This window comes from Nelusetta ayraudi, unplaced genomic scaffold (assembly GCF_046127955.1).
Source record: "Nelusetta ayraudi isolate G7.1 ecotype Tasmania unplaced genomic scaffold, CSIRO-AGI_Nayr_v1 ptg000082l, whole genome shotgun sequence".
NCBI classification, from domain to species: domain Eukaryota; kingdom Metazoa; phylum Chordata; class Actinopteri; order Tetraodontiformes; family Monacanthidae; genus Nelusetta; species Nelusetta ayraudi.
The window spans coordinates 1,687,745-1,707,969 of NW_027466132.1; the positions used below are offsets into that span (position 1 = coordinate 1,687,745).

Here is a 20,225-nt window from a genome sequence, read left to right on the forward strand (position 1 = left end):
TCAGAGCAACAAGTGCGAACCAGGAGTTGGTTGCGTGGAGTGTAAGCAGAGATAGCGACGCAGCGCGTTTCTTTCCGCCCAGCGAGCCTGTTAATCATTCACGAGGCCGCTGGGAAGTTCTCTCCGACTCTGACTGGAATTGTGTGACGACCCCCCCCACCCTGCGCCCCCCCTCCCTCTGAGCCCCGGGTGAGCGACTGTCAGGAGCGTTAATAACACAGAGCTGCTGACGACTGCGACACAGATTAATCAGGATAATGACATTAGATGCACTGATGCCCCCCCCCCGCTCTCCCTCCCCGCCCCCACCCCGACTTCCACCTCAGTCCTAACTGCCTTTGTGCTGCTCGGCGGCTTATCCAGCCGCTGTCTCATTATCCAAAAAAAATGCAGTGGCAAGAGAACGCTTATTATTAGCGACACACCGAGGGGCTGATTTTTGTGTTTACTTTAGATTATTTACGCCTCTAGATTGAAATCCTGCAGAAAAAAAATAGACTGCATGTACCTTGGTCTGTGGTGCACCATCAGCATTCTGGACATTTTCAAGGGTCTGAGTCAGCTTGATGCGCTAGGAAAGAGCAGTAGGAGAATATTGTGCAACGGTGAACGATAGTTTTCTGCCAAACAGTGGCTGTGTTGTTGTCCATCCCCACTTTTCCCTCGGACTCCCCACTTTCTCTCCTCGCTGCTCCATTTACGCTTGAGCAACTAAGTGTGTCACAAATGTGGGTCAGCCGCCTTCATTTCCCTCAAAAAAAAAAAAAAAAAAGTCGATACGGTTTGGCAAATAATGACAAGTTGTCATATTCAGACTTGCTGGGAGCTTCATCAGGGCGGATGCTGTTCAAATAGCAGCGGCTGTGCAAAGTCACGAAAGCTTTGTTCACAGCGACAGTCGAAAAAATGTGGCTTGCGTGGTCTGTATGTGACCTAGTACCTCATTTTTGCTTTTCATGACGGTATGAACAGCACAAATCCGATCTTTTCAGAGCCAGTTCCACTGGTCCAGTTTGACTTGTTGTATTTTTCCAATATTTACATCTTTCTAAAAGGATATTCTGATTTCTTTCTTTCTTTTTTTTTTTTGAAAGATCAGAAATAAGCATTTAAAGCAGCCTCGGAGAATCACGACGCCGTAGTGCATTACAGGAGAAAAGTACACCTGACTTGAGGAACCTAAACGCATCGTCAAACTCCTGTGATTTACTCACTGCGTTTTTGCCTCAGAAGGTAAAAGATGCCCGTGGCCTTTGAGTGGCCTGCTGGTGCAGTCTGACTTGTACGCCGGCATCATTCAGAGTCGATCGATTCTCGGGCTGATTCATGCGCTTCTCCTCCTGCCAGCTCCGCCGCAGCTGAACGTGGTTTCGGCTGACGGTGGTCGTGGTCGGTTATCTTGCTGCCAGTGATTTTCTCTCACAGATAAAACAAAAACATCCTGTTCTCATGCAGAGCTGATCACACTGACATGAAAGAAAGAAAGAAAGAAAGAAAGAAAGAAAGACAGGTTTTCAGCACAGGTAGCACTGCTTTGTGTTTTGTTTTTTTTAATGCGTAGGTTAAAGATGAGTTTGTCTGCCTGCAGATTAACAGCTAGAGGTTTTGGTGGAACGTTTAACACAGTTCCAACCAAGCGTTCTTATTGGACGAGAGGCCTTACTGTTGTGCACCACCGGGACCTTTATCTTTATGCATCTCCCCACCTCATGAATTTTCCAAACAGTCATTCACACCGAATCCAATCTGCTGTGTCGAAACCCCAGCGGGGCTGCACAGCAGGGGTCCTCGTTTGATTAACAGGATCCACTCTGCGCTAAACAGTGTTTGCATTGGTTTCGGATCGCAGGGAAATCGCAGTCTTCCCATTAACCTCCACTACAAAAAAACGGCAAACAATGCAAAGTGAAAACAAATACAACGAAAGCGATTTGCAAACGTCAGTTTTTATTTATTTTCTTTTGGGTCGGCGGACTGCAATATTGAGGCAGGAAACCTAAATGGCTAAAATGTTAGCAAACCTTTACTGGCACGACTCCCAGTCAACCTCAACATGGACCTTTTCAGGCTTTAGTAACTGGAAGCAGAAGTTCAACTGTGTCGTCTATCCACGCCGTCTTTTCACCAGCGATCTTTCTTTCTGTTCTCAGTGGTGCTAATGTTGTTAGCGAGCTGCTGCTTCTTTAAACACGGCGTGCTTCAGGTGTTCTTCTTCTGCTTCTTCTGCATTCAGGGAGTAAACGTGCGGCGCCACACCAGGCCTGGCATAGGTACTGCATCGTTTTCAGTCGTTTCCTGCGTATCCATGTAAACAGAAATTTTTTTGAAGACGGCTTCATGTAAGCGCGTTTTTTTTTCGAGAGAGAGCATTTTCCAAAATGTGCCTTTTCAAAAACATCTGTCTCCGTGTGAACGGCCCCTGGTAGACTGACATCAGTAGCTAGAAGAGGACTGTGTTAGATATAACACAGGTAATCCAGGTAATTCTCCACAACCTTAATTCTATCTGAAAAAAATCTACCCCTGCAAGACAGTGAATGTGGCGGTGCAAGGGGACGGTGCATCAGTGAAAACGATCAAGAAGATAGATTAGCGTGAATCACTTCCTGGCACTGACCGAACGAGGGAGGCGAACACGTGACCGACCGCCGTTCGACATGAGGAACCCGGGAACAAAGACCCACATCATGCAGAATGAAAGCGAAATAACGGAGAGTATTTCCTGCAGGGGGAGAGGAAAAAAGAAAGGAAGAAAGGGAAATTGCACTTCTGGTGACTTTGTAGCGTGTCCTGACTTCAAAGAGGCGGTGGAACACGCTGAGGATGTGTCGTTGAGGGAGGTGATGAGGACGATGGGAGACAGAGCGCCGCTGTTTCCGCCACTGGCACTGAACTCTCAGAGGACTTTAATGAAGAACTCTGGCAACCGTGACACACACACACACACACACACACACACACACACACACATACATACTCAGGCAGATACCGACAGACACACTGATCACTTCCTGTCCGTTCAGTGGAGTAAAAGGATGTGAAGTGGTTGAATGTACCCTTTAGGTACGGCTTGAACTGCAGACGTGAGGCAGGATCTGACAGGCCGTCCGGAGCAAGCGAGCCGGAGACTGACTGATGCACATGAGGAAGGGGGAGGAGAGAAAAAAAAAGTAAAAAAAAATAAGAATAACAGCCACAAGCACAACAAAGACGTAGCAGCAGACGGAGCGCCGGAGGATCCTGGATGGATGAGAGAAGCTGCTCTGCTCTTCGCTGTCGTCCTCCTCCGTTCTGCAATCTGTCAGAGGGGAGGAGTGCAAACCTCGCTGCCCCCGACACACACACACACGCACACACACACACACACACACACACACACACACACACACACACACAGTGTGTTAGTGGCCTTGATTGTGCAGGTCCGAGACCTGATTGGTCATGGGAACCGTGGTGAACATCATGAGACAGTAGACACTCCCACACTGCAGTAGATGAGGCAGAGTGAGCTTTAGTGTGTGTTTGTGTGTGCGCGCTTGCACGTGCACCTATAGATTTGTGCGTTTGTGTACGTTATCTTGCTGATGTATACAGCAAAAGCTTCCCGCTACATTCCCCCCCCCTGGCGGCTGCTTGTTCTGCCGTGTGTGCCAACAGCTGATAGCTGCTATCAGGAACAGTCATTCCTCTCCCTCGGCTTCGCTCGCTACTTTTTCCCCCTCCCTCCCCTTCCCGCTCCTCTCGTTTTCTCCCATCTCGCCACATTTCCTCCTCCTCCTCTCCCTCCTTTGATCTCAGGTCTCAGCACCTCGCCACGACCCTCAACCTCCTTGGACTCAACTCAGACACATTGACAGAGTTACTCATTTATGCCCCAAAGCTGGTGTTTCCTGACTCACCTCCACAAGTGGGAATAGAGTGAAATAAAGTGAAAACTTAAGAACCAAACATGAATCCCCCTGTGGATAAAGGGACAACCTTCACTGTCTTTCACCAAACATCACTGAGAAAATAAAAGGTTTTTCTAAGCCCGAAACACTGGGCGGGAGGGAGACGGGGCGCCCGGGGGAACTAATGTTTTCACGTCGGAACAATTAACAAAAAGTGTTCAGTAGGTTGTAGCTAAGAAAAACGCTGCTCAGGCACACAGGATGGACAAATACTTGACAGGGACGAAAAGAAGAATTCAGGAGTCCGGCGGTGGCCAGTGGTCTTTGTTGTTGGCCACTTTTGGCCATGATGGTGTCGTTCACGCCAGACCATGGAAGTCTATGGGGTCAAAAGTCAACTTTGTCCTAGAGACATGGGACCACTTGCAGGTTCATCGGGATCCCTCAAGACACAGCCACGTCAAATTTGGGGCTTCTAGCCCATGAGGAACCCTGAAACCCTAACCCTAATAACAGCTAACCCTAATTCCAGCCTTATCGCTAACCCTAATGCCATGCAAGTCTATGGGGTCAAAAGTCAACTTTGTCCTAGAGACACGGGACCACTTGCAGGTTCATCAGGATCCCTCAAGACACAGCCACGTCAAATTTGGGGCTTCTAGCCCATGAGGAACCCCGAAACCCTAACTCTAATTCCAGCTAACCCTAACCCTAACCCTAATTCCAGCCTTATCGCTAACCCTAATGCCATGCAAGTCTATGGGGTCAAAAGTCAACTTTGTCCTAGAGACATGGGACCACTTGCAGGTTCATCGGGATCCCTCAAGACACAGCCACGTCACATTTGAGGCTTCTAGCCCCAAATTTGGTGGGGTCATGAAAATTTTTCTTCCTCCAAGGTGGGGCGTGACAGAGAAAGTTTGAGAACCACTGGTCTAGACTAATAAATCCAATTTCGGTTTAAAATCGATTAATCGCACATATAAATGACAAATATAAATGCATATATAGGAGTCCATGAGTTCTGTATTTTAAGGCTGAACGACAGAACTAGCAGAAAATCCCCCCCCCCCCCCCCCAGATCTTATGGCCCCTTCCATTTTACATTACAGGCCCATAAAGCATTTCGACCCAGGAAAATGGTTTCAAACCCCTCAGATATTGTTCATCATTCAGAGTGAGAGGAGGAAGCGGAAACCTTCCCCTTGCAAACACCGGGAGCTGGAGCCTAATGTCCCAAAGTAATTACTACCATCCAGCCAACGAGGCTGCGGGATCACTGTGGGGCTTTTAGAGTCACTCCAGAGCGACGCCGAGTGCGCTGCCGCGTGGTGAATGTGACTGCTAACCGAGTTCCAGCGGAGCCCTTGTGGTACGTTAAGTCTCAGAGCAGCGGCCGAGAGTCGCTGGAGAGCCGCTGGCAGGAAGCTGCTTCTGCTCGACTTCGCGTGGCGTCGTGCAGAAAAAACGCTGACTCACAGACAGGTTGTGTATTGGTAATTAAGGCAGGGTGGGTGGGTGAGTGGGGTGGGGGGGGGTCAATTGTGTTTAACAGCCTCACATAAAAATCCAAACTTGGCTTCAGTACAACTCCAACGTCCATCTTGTGAAGAGCCCATTGAAGGTGTTTGCAAAACTTTGAAGTTAGTTTCATGAGCTATGTGTTTTGTTTTGCTTTGTTTTGTTTTCTTATTCTGGTGCAGTCAGATCTGGTGCTAACTAACCAAGTGGAGCCGCGAGCTTCCAATTGCTCCAGGTAGCATCATTTGCGGTGTGCCACTGTGGCTAGTTGCTGAGTGCTCTTGCGTTTCAGCAAACCTTGCCAGCAACTTTAGCCGAGCCACTCGGCACTTAAGCTGAAACCTATTTCCCACTGAGTGCTTTTCCTTTTCTTTTAATATGAAAATGCAGCCCAATTCTGCCAAAACTGAAGCCGCTGCCAGCAGCAGTAACAGCAGCGGCAGCGCCCACACTAATCTCTGCAGCTCGTAGTGTCCTCCTCTTCCTGGTCTTCTCCTCCAGTTCTCCCTTTCATCTCAACTTAAGCTGACTGCTTACGCTGTTTGGGGAAAATTAAAACCAACCGGAAGTTTGTTCTAACAGTCAGATTTCAGGGTTTTTGCGTCCGAGAGTCTTAGAGCCATACGAGACTCGAGAGAGAGAAACTTATTTTTGGCCTTCCTGATGTCACGACACTAAACCTGGTCGGGGGGCCACTGTGAAATGCTAAACCACTTAAATATGTGAACGTCTGCAGAAGGCTGCAGAATGAGAAACTGTTTATATCCTTGTTGTGTGTCCTTATTTTTATTGACTGAAAGAGTTTAGCTACTTCGCTACTATTTAGCTACGTTTGAACGTCTCGATTTCAGCTTTTTTCTTCTTCTTCTTCTTCCTCTTCTGTCCCACCTCCTTTTCCTCGGCTCGATGTGTGTCCGCCTCCCTGCTGCACGCACACACTTACACCTCTCTTGCTCCTTGTCCCTGTCGCTCAGTAGAGGACCAGGAAACCCTGCAGAGCTAACGTCCATTTTTTTTGTCGTCCACAAGCTGCCAAGTGCACCGTGGCTAAATCAACACGCTAACCCCGTCGCCTTCGCTCTCCCGTCTCACACTTGGCCTTCCGCCCGTCTGCTCTTCATATTCCTCAACGTGCACTCGCCTCTCCGGTCGCCGCTGCTGGCAGGTGCCCACTTGCTGTTGCCCCTGTAAATCCGCACAAACTGCTCTGCTTTACCAGGGATCAAGCTGCTTCTTTTGCACCCTAATTCGAAAAAGACACGGTAATGGATTTCAAACCGTTGCGATTCACGCGCTGGGACACCGTGTCCACTTTTGAAGATGACAAAACCTCGGCCTCGCAGGGGCCTTGTTGCGTGCAGATGGTGCGCAGCGTCCCCGAAACAAAGGCAAAAAAATAAAGAAAGAAAAACAGATTTTTTTTTCACTCGCAGCCCTCCGTGACTGAGCTGCTTGGATAAAATAATGGCTTTAATTTCGCCGGGGACGTCGGGGGAGGGGCTGGGGGGAGCGGCTCATCGGCGCCGACGCACATAAAACGTCTTGACAGCGGACGCAGACAAACACAAAACAAAGCCCGGCGGCCGGCAAATGTTAAGCAGGTTCATTAATTTCTGACGTTCTTCCCGGACGTGCGGCGGATCTCAATGGGCCTCTGACGTCCCGAGTCCTCGTTCTGTTTTCGACGGGCACGGAGCAGCCTGCCCTGCGGGGAGTTGTGACAGTAGGTGGGGTGTTGGGGTCGGGGGGTTGGTTCAGCGTGATGAATGACAAGGCGTGAGGGAGCTGAAGAGATCAAAAAAAAACAACAACAACAACAACAACATAATATTGGTGGAAAATAAACTGCGCTATTACCGGTTGGGAATAAAAACTTTTAACGAAGCGACCGCGGCTTCTGCCGCCTTTTATGTACATCTCAGCTCATCCATGCTGGGAGGAAAAAAAACACTGACAAGCTCCTCTGGATGCTGACTTAATGGCGACACATGTAAGCGTGTGCAGCTCACTCCGCCACTCAGCGTCGCCCTTTAATGAGGCGTTTGTGTCTGGGGTGAACGCTTAAATCAGCCAGGACGACGCGTCGTCGCTCAGCCGAGGGGCTGCGGGGCAGCGAGGGGGGGAAAAAAAGGAAAAGAGCCCCATCAGCGAAGCCACTTCCTGCACCCCCGGTGTCAGTCCCCACCTCTCCCCGCAGAGCTCCGCCTTCCTGGTGGAGGGGACTTCAAAGCGAGGCATTTGCAGATGCTATGTAGGTGTTGACCTTTGACTCTGCGGCTCTCTCTGTGCAGGCAGGGACACTCTAATTGATGCCACGCACAGCACCAAAAGGAATAACTTCCCGTGCGGGCCTTGAAAATAGGGCCTTTAATGTCCTGCCAGACACAGATATTAGCTCAGCGCGGTAGCACAGGACGGATATTTTACACCCTTTTTACCCTTTTCAATGCTTCCTCCAATGCTGATTTCTTTCACAATGAACTTGTCCACGGATAAATCGACATGGCAAAAAAGAAAAGAAAAAAAAAAAAAGCTTTGATAGGAGATTTCAAACAGACGACCCACTCAAGCTAAAATAACATTAAGAACAAAAAAAAAAACCCAAAAGTTATCATCCACTGGAGCATGGATTCGGAGATAAGGCCAAAGTGGCCCGGCGCAATTTCCCAACGGCCCGCGCCGCCTCGTGAGATGGCCCGATAGCGGCAGCCGCCACTGGAGATTGAGTCCAACCCCCGTCGCTCCTTGTCTCCCCAGATAATGCTGAGTGGACACGCGGTTCGCTCCGGTTAATTTTCCACTCCATGTCCCGGCTGCCTCTCGGAGAGATGGAGAGAGCGATAATGCAGACTGATAAAGGCATGTGGTGACCGGAGCGGACTAGCCCCCCCCCGCCCCCCCCAACCCCCCACCCCTCCGCCCCTGCACCACGCCGACTTCAAATTCTACCCCTCGTCAAGTCGGCCGAGAGGTTTCTTTTGTTTTTTTTTAAAGGGCCAGTTTGCAGGACACCAAGATTTTTCTATCATGCCAACAACCATGATGTCATGTTAGCATTGGTAATCTTTAACCCTTTACCCTTTGTAAACATTTTCCCCTTGTCTGGCTGGTTCCTGGGTTCCACCCCCATGTGGTTCGACTCTCTAAATACTGCTTAGAATTTTTTTATTGTTCATTATTTTGTGAATGAAAACACAATTAACTTGCTTTTCCATGTTGAAAACACTAGTGAGTTTTCACTGTTCTGCTTCACGGATCACACATTTTTGTAAATTTCGCACAGCTGCGCCTCGAGACGAGCGCGGAAGGTTCTGACGGTACGCGGGACCGACAGACGGTACGGGGGTGGATTCGTACCTGCGATGTGCACCTCTGAACGCCGGGAAATCACAACTCGCCTCTCTCGATGAGGTGGGAGAAAAAATAAAGGCTGCAATCTGAAATTGTAATCTGAGCCGTAAGAGGCTTACGGCAGATGCAGAACCCGAAACTTTCGGGGCGTCTCGATTAAAATTCCTCTGCCCCACTTCCAGGCGGAAAATGCGTTGCGGCGCGCACGAGGCAAAACAAAAGACTGAAACATGATTTTCCAGCTGCACCGTATCAATAATGAATCAACGGGGGAGTCGAGCAGAACGTCGGCGTCTGGAAACCGCCTGGTTTTCTTCGCCGGCGGCGTCAAGACCTTTTCACCTCCGTTGCACCTTTTCACCTCCGTTGCCTCTTGCGGAAGCTCTCCGATTTTTTTACGAGGAGATTGACGAAACCTATTCTGAGCGTCGGCGCTCGTCACAACAGCGCGTCATCGAGGTCATCGGTCGGCGTGGGACCTTCACACCTCCGTCCTAATTTTGTGCGCAGGGCCGCTGAGGTGTCAACACGGCAACAAATGTCTCCCACGTGATCGCTGTATTGAGGCTAATGTGTGCGTGTGTGTTTGTTTGTGTCTGTCAAGCAATTTATACTGAAGGTCCTTTATCCGGAGCGGGAAGCCAGTTTGAAGGTTATCAAAGGTCTCAGTTCCACAAGCTCTTGAGCTCTTGGACGTTTTTGAACACTCACTCAGTTGTGTTTTTCTCTTTGTGTTTTGCAGGATACAGACCTGTTGGACATCGCCTACATTAAAGATGCCAGAAATGGGAAGTGTACCAAGATGCCAAAGGTAAGACAGCCGTGGACTAGTTTGAAGGTGTTTTTGGCTCACCTGTTTTGCGCTGTGTTCTTCGTGTTCTTCTTCTTCTTGCTTAAGCACCTCCTGCGTATGTATGCTCTGTGTGAGTTGTTTGCGCCATCATTATTCACAGAACCAGATCAGATTCATGGACAATGGAGTCCACTTTGATCCTTATTGTTCTTTATCGCCAACAACGTCTGCTTTTGCTTCAGCATCTTCCATCGTACAGTGAAGTTTGTCCTGAATCTCGGATATCCACCTTCTTGCTTGACTAAAGTGCACAGCTGATGCATGCTTGTGCATGCTTTCACACCAATAGCAACCCAAGCCCGAGCTAATAATGTGGACCATGTCAAGGACCACTCATTGAGACATTATGAGACACTTGCGTTCACACCAAGTACATGACTTTGGCGTCTAACACACTGGACTTGGTCTTCATGCTCCGAATGTGAAAAGACTTGAATGAAACCCAGTTAGCGTGAATCAGTCCTCGTCTGATGAGGCAGTTTAATTTCTGCGTGGTGTTTATTTTTTGCACAGTAGCCGATTGCGATGCGTGGGCTTGAGAAGATCCATGAATCAGACTCTGTCTGGGCCCAGCAAGCCAAGAAGCATAAAGATAACGCAGCCGTGCGTTGAGACCAACCGTGCGCGCTGCAGCTTTTTTTGTGGCTTCTGAATCACAGGTGCATCTCTCCGAGAAACAAACATAAAAATCCAACTGGATTATGTTTTCGGAAGCCTTCGATAAGGCCTAATAGAAGACGGTTCCTCAGTGGATGGCTGAAAGCACGGAGGAGGGGAGGATTAAGTGACGCCGCTTCATTGTTAGAGACCTTCCCAGGAAAAACGGGTCAGTTCCAGGGAATCCAAATTGCAATTTCACGGCTAATAAAAGCTCCGCCGGTCGGGAGTGGTGAGAAAGGAGTGTTAACATTTGCGCGTTCACTCCATTATAATGCGCCGTCTTATCTTGCAAACCTTTGGAGCGCCGTCAATCCCGGGATGAGCCGATGCCGCCGCCGCTGCCACTGTTGCTGCTGCTGCTGCTGCCGCTGCCACGGCTTCATCACTGCTTTGATTGAGTGGAGCATGAAAATCAAGTGGGGGGAGTTTGGGGAGGTCGCCCAGTTCGCTGCTGCTCTGTCTGGGTGGGAGTGAGTAATGACGGAATGAGTACAATAACACCGACGGGAGGCTCATGCATTTCTAAGCAGCTAGCGCGAGCGACGCTAGCCGGGAAAGGGATGCTTCGACCACGTGCGCGGCAAGATGGTCAAAGCATCGGAAATCCATTACTGGGAGATGGAGCGGTGATGCACCGCGGGCACAGTAATGAGAAGCGGCGGTGGAGGGGTCGGGGAGGCGGAGAAGGAGGAGGATGGGAAAGGGAACCTTTAACAGCGGTGATAAAGAGAAGGAACAGCTGGAAAAGTGCTGTTTTTTTTCATGATTTGCAAATGATGGCAGACGGGATGTTGGGAAAAGGACAGAAAGACCTGGTGGTGGCGACGAGGAGTCAGCCAAGCGGAACTGACGCTACGAGGCAGCAAGCAGCAGCTGGTTTCAAATGTGCGGCTTGACTTTCTTCCCCCCACTTTTGCTTTTAGAGGATCAGGGAAATGTCCCGACCCGAGAAATAAATGACAGAGCGGAAAGAGGGTCGTTTGTCTTACCGACTGACAGTGTGACAGTTTTCAGGTTTCTGCTTTTTTTTTTTTTTTATTGGAATGCCTGTGTGGTGCAGTGATACAATATCTGTATTTTCTCTATTTTTATTTCTTCATGTGTGTTAAAGTCAAGAGACGGCTCAGATTTCCATTATGCTTGCATAGAGACAATAAAAATTTGTGAATCTTAAATCTTGAAGAGCCTGGAAGTCCTGGTGCTCTTTGACCGTGTCTGAATCCCCGAATCCCTCCGGTCAAAATGCTGAGTTGCACCATAAAATTGAAGCTGTGCCTCGTTTAGCCTCACCTTCCTCTCATACCTAAAGCCACGGTTGGCGCTGTCATTACTGATTCACCCGCCGTTCTGGAAAATATTTACCTCGAGCCGTCAGCCCCCTGCTGGCCTCGACTCCTCGCTGTAGAATTCCAAAGAATCGTTTCTTCCAGAAGCGTCACTGACAACTCTTAGCTCCCCGGCTAAGATAACAGACACTCAGCAGCGTCGGGGAAAACTTAAATGACTTCAGTACGTCAAAACACAACCTTTTTGTCGGGCGAGTTGTGAATCATCTGGGCTGTTGAGGAAAATCGCTGGCGCAGGGATCCCTGTCATTACCGAGCACAAAGCCGCTGCTTTCACCGTCTCGTTCCGCCGTCTGGCGATGCCACATTTATGAGCTCCTCGCCTCTGAAAGCACCAGGCCGCCCCAGCGGCGCAGCTCCCTGTGCGGCAATCACTCACAGGGTGCAAAAAAACCCTTGCAGGAAACCGACGCACTTCGTCGTGAAGAGGGCGAGACGTTGGGTCCTGAGAAGCTGTCGGAGGAAGTGCTTTCACTCCTCACGACTCAAGAGCCTCCTTCCTTCATCTCCTCCTCCTCCTTCTTCACAGAGCTGGAGACAGATAAGCTGCTCTGGCTTCCCTCCATTTCCTCGGCTCCCGGCTTCAGTCGCTTCATATGCTGGGTTTCCATCACCAGATTTACTGGTTGGGATTTTTGTTTTGTTTTTTTAGTACAGGGAAGCACCAAATAATGTTGTCGATAAAGCAGAATCACACCCAGCAACAGTTCAGGTTTGGATTGGATTTGATTGGAGCTGATGTTTGGGCTGATGTTAGCTTTAGCTCAGGCTAACACTACATTGTCAGAAAGCAAAGCTCTGGTTTGACCGGCAAAAGTTTGTCTTTTTGCTGAAGAAGCAACAGTTTTTGGTTACATCTTTTGCTGCCCAAGACAGCGGTGCTAGTTCTGCTTGTTTCTAATCAGGTTCTCACACTGTCAACAGGAAGTTGAAAACTCATTCGCCAAATAAGTCGTGACATAGCGAACAATTGGCTCACGTGGCAGCTGTTTTTGCCAATTTTACGCGCCATAAACCCAGCATTTCTGAGTGTGTGTGATTTTGTGTGTGTGTGCGCGAGTGTGTGTTACCATGGGGACCCACTGTTTTTCTGCAACGCAACCTCATCCACATTCTATCACAGGCATGCTGTAGAACATTGTGTATTCCGCTGTTTATCCGCTCCAACCACTTGGTTGGAAACATACCTAATTTGCATCGCCTCCCTTTCTTCTAAACTTTGAAAGGATGAGCTCCACACTGGGATGTTGTCTCCCGGCAGCCCCCGGAGTCTCCTGCACGGTCCTCATTTGGATTTGCGGCACGTCGGCCGTGCTCACCGGCTCGTCACGCCGCTCGTCTGTCCTCTAACTCCCACTACCCTCCCCCACCTGCCCACAGCTGCTTGCTCGCTCAACATTTCCCCCCGTGAAGACCCTGACGGGCGGCCTCAGAGCAGGTTGAGACAAAAGAGAGGATCTCGCTGCCGTTTGTCCACAAGCGACAAAACATTAGAGTCGAGGTATAAATCTCGAGACAAGGGCACAAAACCACTGGAGCTGACTGGGACAGCAAAGCGTGGCCAACCGCGGCGTCCTTGGTCCGGGATGATGACGTTAATTAGCGCATTTCCATGCTGTCGTTGTTCAGACTGATGGCACTAGCGGCCTGGTACGTCCCTCGTTGCTAATGAGGTCGTAGCTTCTCAAGTGTTGGTCTACATTTGTAATTTACGGCAAAACAAAACAGTGCAGAAAGAAAGAAAAACCATTTGTCTTTGTCTCTGTCATGTCAATCACCGCTGCCCACTGGACCAGCCAATGGCGAGCCACCATGCATGCAACCACTCAACTAAGGCTGCCATTGTTCACAAACCAGCAGCATCTCCCTGTTCTTCCTCATTGGTCCTGTCGAACTTTGGACCGAGGACCCAAACTGGACCCGTGAGGATTTTAACAACAGAAGCAACAAGCGCTGCAATGATCTTCACAGAATTAACTGGTAGATGCATTATTTATGGAGAGCTGTCTGACAGTCCACAACCTCACACTGTTTCAAGACCGACTCGCATTGATTTCCGAATTGACACAGAGAAGATTCACTCTTTGCAAACCCCCATGACCGTAGGACTAAGTAAAAAAAAATCCATCACTTACCTTCCAAATCCACTGATTTACATTTTGTTGTACATATTTACATATATTTTGTCATATTTAGCTGAGGAATCGTAAATCCTGCAAACCCAGAGGCCTGCCTGTGCCAAAGCTGGAGCTCCTCCTTTTGAATGTGTTTATTGTTTCACACGCGTCAGGGCTCCTCCTGGTTGGGCTCCACTGTTCTCAAGCAGCCATTCATACTGTCTCCCTATTAAATCAGCAGATTAGCTTGTTCCCGCACAGCGTGTTCCTTCTCCTCGGCGCCGGCCAAACAAGTCTGGCCCGCGCACATCTGCGACCTTATGCGTGAGCGCGAAAGACGGCCTCCGTTGTCGTAAAACACTAATTATGTGTGTTATAACACATAACAATGAACAAAAACGCATTCGGTCTCATGCAGCCACAACACAGAGATTTTTCCTATTCAGTCATGCATTCGAAAATTATGTAGAAAGCATCCAAAAGCTTTATTCTACTGCTGTATTACCATCGTGTTTCTTCCTGTTGCTACTTGATTATTTTTTTGCACAACACAAGACTGTGTGCTCACGCAGCTTATTCGCTGCATTATACATGCATAACCAGAGTGCTGACAGGCTGCTGGTAACAGATAGTGCAGCCGTGCAGACTCTCGCATGTCGCAAAAGAGGTTACAGTCAAAACAGAAAATCAGGACACTCTGCAGTAAAATGATCACGAGCAGAGATAAATTCTCTACTGGCGTCATTTGTCAAAAAAATTTAATTTGGAGAAATGGAAATATTCGTCTTCTGCATTTCGCTGAGAAACATGCTGGAATTTTAATTCAAAAGGCATCTCTTCTTTTGCTTTTTTCACTCCATATTCATAGTTAGAAAAATAAAATATATATATACATATATATATATATATATATATATATATATAAATATATATATATATATATATATATACACATATATATATATATATATATATACACATATATATATATACATATATGATATGATATATACATATATATATATATATATATATATATATATATATATATATATTTATATATATATACATATATATATATATATATATACATATATATGAATGAATAGCCTCTATGCTCAGCAGAATAAACTCTCTGGGGCACATTTTTCCTTTTTGACATTCTTATTCGGAGGTGAGAGGAAGCAGCCGTCAGCTCCTTTTCTGTCTGAACTCCAAACAGAAAGGCGAGCGTCTAAATACGGCGCAGCTTGTATGTCCCCAGCAGTGTAACAGGATCCATTAGAGGCCAGCGGGACCATTATCAACACCACTCCGTCTCGGCCAACAAAGCTCTTCCCCCTTCAGCGTTTAGCACTGAGCAGCTCCACAGACGACTCGGATGGTTGAACCTGGCCCACTTTGATGCGTATTCAAAAGCAGCGGTGCAGCGACGGGTCACATAATGTGAACTTTTAAATACGTTTTGAAAGCCAAACGTACGTGCCCCTAAGACCATGGCCTTTTTATGGCCGCGTCGGCCTGACCTATTGAAAGGTCATGGCAAGATAATCAGTTTTTTTTTTTTTTAGAAAAAATAAAAGTGCAAGAAATTCAGGTTAATTAATGTTTTTCTGTTTTTTAAAATAGGGTTAGGGTTCACCCTTGAGTGACCAGATGTGTCTGACAGTTTTCCCCCAATCTGTTTGAAATATAGTGACAGCTTTACCGGCACAGCAACCTGAGGTCAAATCTCCTCCCCTATTTTCCACATAAAGCATCCGAAAGTACCGCGACGGTCACTGCGGAGCAAAGAACGTCCAATGTGGTCGGTCGAAGTTTTTAACACAACACCCGGTAACTTTGGAAATAACACTCAACTCAATGTAAGGTTGTTGACTCCCAGGATTTGACAGCAGGAGTTATAACTAATTCTCTTTACTATTTATCCTGAAAGATGGACACCATTAAACTGAGGCGGAGCTTTTCCCCATGTTGACGTCAACCAGCAGCGCAACCTCAAATCAACTGTGCACACAGAGTTTATCATTTTATTCCCAGCTGTTGTTGCATAAACAACATCTTTCTTGTGCCAGCGTCCGTCTCGCCAGAATGACTTTTCGGTTGCAGTGAGGCTTTTAGTAAAAAGCATGATGTGTGTGCATGTCTACTGTTGTTGAAGTGAGGCCCCGGAGGCACCAGAGGCCGAGCCAACGGCCGACAGAAGGCTGGACTCTGATCTCCAGCTGCAGGGGACATCCAGCCTAGGACCAAAATAATAATTTGAAAAAAATACAAATAAATAAATTCAAGACAGGAAGAGGGTGTCAAACTGCGTGCTCATCAGTCCAGCCCACTTCAATCAAGCGAAGTGGTGTTTGATATACGTGCTGTATTACAGCGTGTCAAAACAGTGGACTTGAAACCCATCAGTGATTTGCTGCATATTAGTGCTATAAAAAAAGAAAAAAAAAAGAAGAGGGACAGTTGTGCAAATGAGCGCTGATGGCTTTGAGAGATGAGGAGGCGAATATGAAGGGAAACGTTGGGAAGGCAATCAGTGTAATGAGTCTGTGCGAGTGCAGACCGAGAGGCAGCGGACACATTTAGAAGTGCGGTGAGTGAAGCGTCACCGGCTTTGTGCGACGGCAGAAGGAGGAAATTGACATGCTGTCAGAAACACGGGCTCCTTGGAAGAATTGGACTGAATGGGCTCAATCAGGAGGTGAATTAACTGGTGGCTCTTGTTCGCTACATATTTTCTCTCAGCGTCATTGTTAGAAAACTCAAGTCCTCTTGTTTGTTTTGTGCAACACATTGGTGTGTCTTGCAGCAATATTCAATCTAATCTTGGAGGTTTCGAGCCATTTAAATGATGCTGATAAGTGTGTGAATCAGGTGCATTCGAGTTTTAGTCGAACAAAAGACATGAATTCTTCTAAAAATGCAAACAAATTCTCTACCTCCAATCCATTACTAGACCATGGGCAGTCTACTATTTGTCTCGGTGAAAAGTAATTCACTGATTATATTAGAATACGTTAGGGTTGCGATGGTTAGTCGAGGTAAGTGATTATGCCGACAAGGTAAATTTGTTGACGCGAAAATGTGGGCATTGGCGCGTTGTTATTGTAAATTGCTCAATAATAAAATTCTGAAGTCCAAAATAGGTGGTGAAAATAAAGAAGATAATTGTGACTAATCATTCATTCATTCATCTTCTATACCCGCTTATTCCTATTCAGGGTCAGGGGGGTCTGCTGGAGCCTTTCCCAGCTGTCTTAGGGACGAAGGCAGGGTGACACCCTGGACAAGTGGCCAGTTCATCGCAGGGCCACATAGAGACAAACAACCATTCACACTCACACGGACAACTTAGAGTGTTCAATTGACCTCACATGCATGTTTTTGGACTGTGAGAGGAAGCCGGAGAACCCGGAGAGAACCCACGCAGACACAGGGAGAACATGCAAACTCCACACAGAAAGGTCTCTGGCCGCGGAATCGAACCCACGACCTTCTTGCTGTCAGGCGGCAGCGCTAACCACTGCGCCACCGTGTTGCCCTTGTGACTAATCGACTAATAATAAAATAGATTAATCGACATCAAAAATAATCGTTAGTTGCAGCCCTTGAATACAATATTCTTTAGTGTCATTGTCACAAAAGACGATGAAATTAAAACCAAAATACGGTCCTGAACATTGCTGCTTCTCCCTGAAAAAGACCCCATCCGATCAACATTCATGGATAAAGGTACGAAACCGCTGCTGTCACTATGCCAGAGATTAATCTCCGGAACCGCATCGTTCTCTATCTATCTGAAGGCTTCGCGGCTGCGCCGCAAGTGAGTTTGACGTTGTTTGAAGCTATTTCCCACGACGGTACAGAGAGCTCTGTCACTTGAAAGTAAAACCCAGTCAGACGTCAACGGTTAATTGAATGAAAAGGATCCGTGCGGAAGCTACATGTGAGTGCCTGTAAGTGTTGCTTGTCCAACCGCCGACGTCTTTTGGTGACACTTCAGGGCAAAAAGGCGTGAAATTGTGCGTCAGTTGATGGTGTATGGCTGGAGAGAAAATATCCCTAAGACAATGAGTCGAGACGTCCTCAAAATTACAGTTTGTCTACAGGTTGCCTGTTTAGAGGCTGGATTTACGATACTACTAGAGGGCATTCAACAGATCTTTTCTCCAATTTTAGGATCATATTTGGCGAAGTAAATGTTTGCATAATAACGGCTGTTATTTTTAATCAGACGGCCAGTTGGTGCTTTATGCCACTGCCAGTTTTAATCACCACATCACCGTGGGGCTGATGGCAGCTTGCAGAGAGGATTTTTTTTTTTTTTTAAATATCTCCACCAAGATTTTCCTGAAATAAATCCACCATTTAAACCCAGCAAATGGATCGGTAGGCGATGTGGAGCGGGGAAAGAAAAGAGTTTAAGGGAGGAAAAAAAAAACGCTCGGCATAACTGACATCGATGCGTTGGAGTTTGATTCCTCGGCCAATTACTAAAGTGATCTCGGCGTACGCCTGAATTCCCTCGGCGTGGAACGGGCCATCTCATTACCTCCCTCAGTGGAGAAATGGAAGGTGATGAGTCACTCAACTCTGCTTCCCCGCCGTCGTGAAGCAGAGCAGGACGGAGTGAATGAATGGAGGGAATTAATACCGCCGAGACGAACAGTGCTGCCTTTGTAAGGACAAACAGAGATCTGGGGGAGGAGAGGCTGAAATGGCCCGAAGGGACACAGTGGCACCGCTGCATGTACATTATCATCTGACACAGGGACTCAAGTGCCACAAGGAAATTGGGGGGAATTTGCTCTGGTGGTTACTTTAGCTCGATGGCGCCAAGAACAGACCCGAAGAAAGGATCCGCCTTGCACATCTTTCTCTTGCTAAGCTTTTACGTTCCAGCGTACAAGGATAACAAGGATGACGTTTAGCAATAAAGACTTATCGCAACTGCATTTTTGACCATTTTCTTCTCTGGTTCATTCCGTCAAAAATGGCTCAACCAGATTTGATCATTTCCTGAGGACGCCTTGGCGGAAGGCGGGCTAATAAAACCAGCTGAGAATAAATTTTGTTTCAAGAGCAGGGCCGCCACCAGCCCAAACTGATAATTTATTCCCCAACCAGAGAACAAAGACTACGATGAGTCAGAGCGTCAGCTTCCGGCTGCCTGTTGTTATGCGCATGTTACTGCGTTGGAAAAGGGTGGCGGAAATACCAAAATTAAGAAAGAAAATATTTGCTCAATGTTCTTAGGATAACTTCTGCATTTTGTTGCAGAAATGTAATGGCATGGTATTGATAACACCATCCACTGACAACCTGAGCATTTTATCTGCTTCAACCTCTTTGTTTTCATTTCTTTTCTGTTTTTTGCCAGCCTTAATGGAATTGGCTGAGTGCAGCAAGCCGTTTTCTTCTGAAGAGAGGACAGAGAACGTCCTTCATGTTGGCTCTCCTGACGCAACGTGATGTCAAAAGGACGTCTTTTGTACGTAATTTTTGTACATCCAATTTCAGTGATCTGCACATCCATCCAACATCCAATGGTTAGTGGGTTACTGAGTTACTGAGAGACCTTTTCTGTTGCTGTTCGGCCCTCTTTCCCTATTACATCTACTTGTAGACTTCATTTGGAGAAAAGAACAACAACATAGCATTAAATGACTACGGCCATGACTCTTCAGAGCTAATCGTCCCTAAGCTTTTTGCTGACAGGTGAGTAAGCATCAATCAGAGGCTCCGACTATTGAGCGCCCAGGGCTCCATTTAGCCGCTCCTCCACATGGGAAAAGCAGTGCGGCCGCATCAATATATCGAGTCAGTGGCTCTTTTTCAGCTAGGGGTTTGGGACCAACACTGTTCCTTTGCGCGCATATGTTTGGCTACATTGGGTTGAGTGACCGTCGGCTCAGTTTCCTAAGCTGTATACAAAAACGATGCTAAGTCCCACCAGCCACATCTCAAGCTTTAACATACAGGGTAGAGAAATGCGGTGGTCATCAAGGTGGCCTTCAAAAGGAAGAATAAGTACAGGGCTGGTGTGTGCAGCCCTTTGTGACATCACAAAGAGCACATTCTTCAGTTGCTACTGCAAGCCAAAGCAGCAAAGGGCTCGTCCCATTCTTGCTGACTGGCTGACAACAGAGTATTTTTAACTGCTAGCAAAGAAAATATATTTTACTGCTCTATTTGTTTAAATGATAACGATTTTCAAAAGGATTTTTGTTTGTTCTCAGGGTTTTCTTTTGCGCCGCACACCACTCACCTGTCCGCTGCCTACCCGGCAGTTCAGTTTGAAGCTTGGGGCACTTTTGAGCACTCTGATGGCTCTGTCACTATGGAAACCCTATGGAGGAAACCATGAATGTAGCACTAACAAGTGCAGTAAAAAGGCTTCCCGGCACACAGCAACTTCCTGTTTGACAGCAGAGCATAGAAACGATCATATCAGCTGCTAATTACATCCGCTTCCATCCAGGAA

General features: G+C 47.4%; 1 protein-coding gene across 2 annotated transcripts in view; it reads left to right on the forward strand.

Moving 5' to 3' along the window:
• The window catches only part of plcb1l (phospholipase C beta 1-like), a 91,674-nt gene that overhangs the window by 15,274 nt on the left and 56,175 nt on the right, over positions 1-20,225 (forward strand). For both annotated transcript variants that reach the window (XR_012928894.1, XM_076044753.1), the window contains exon 3: positions 9,505-9,573. Coding sequence is in view for 1 of the 2 variants with exons in the window: in XM_076044753.1 (XP_075900868.1) it covers positions 9,505-9,573 (69 nt within the window). In the remaining variant the exon portion in view is untranslated. The remainder of the gene's footprint in view (positions 1-9,504; positions 9,574-20,225) is intronic.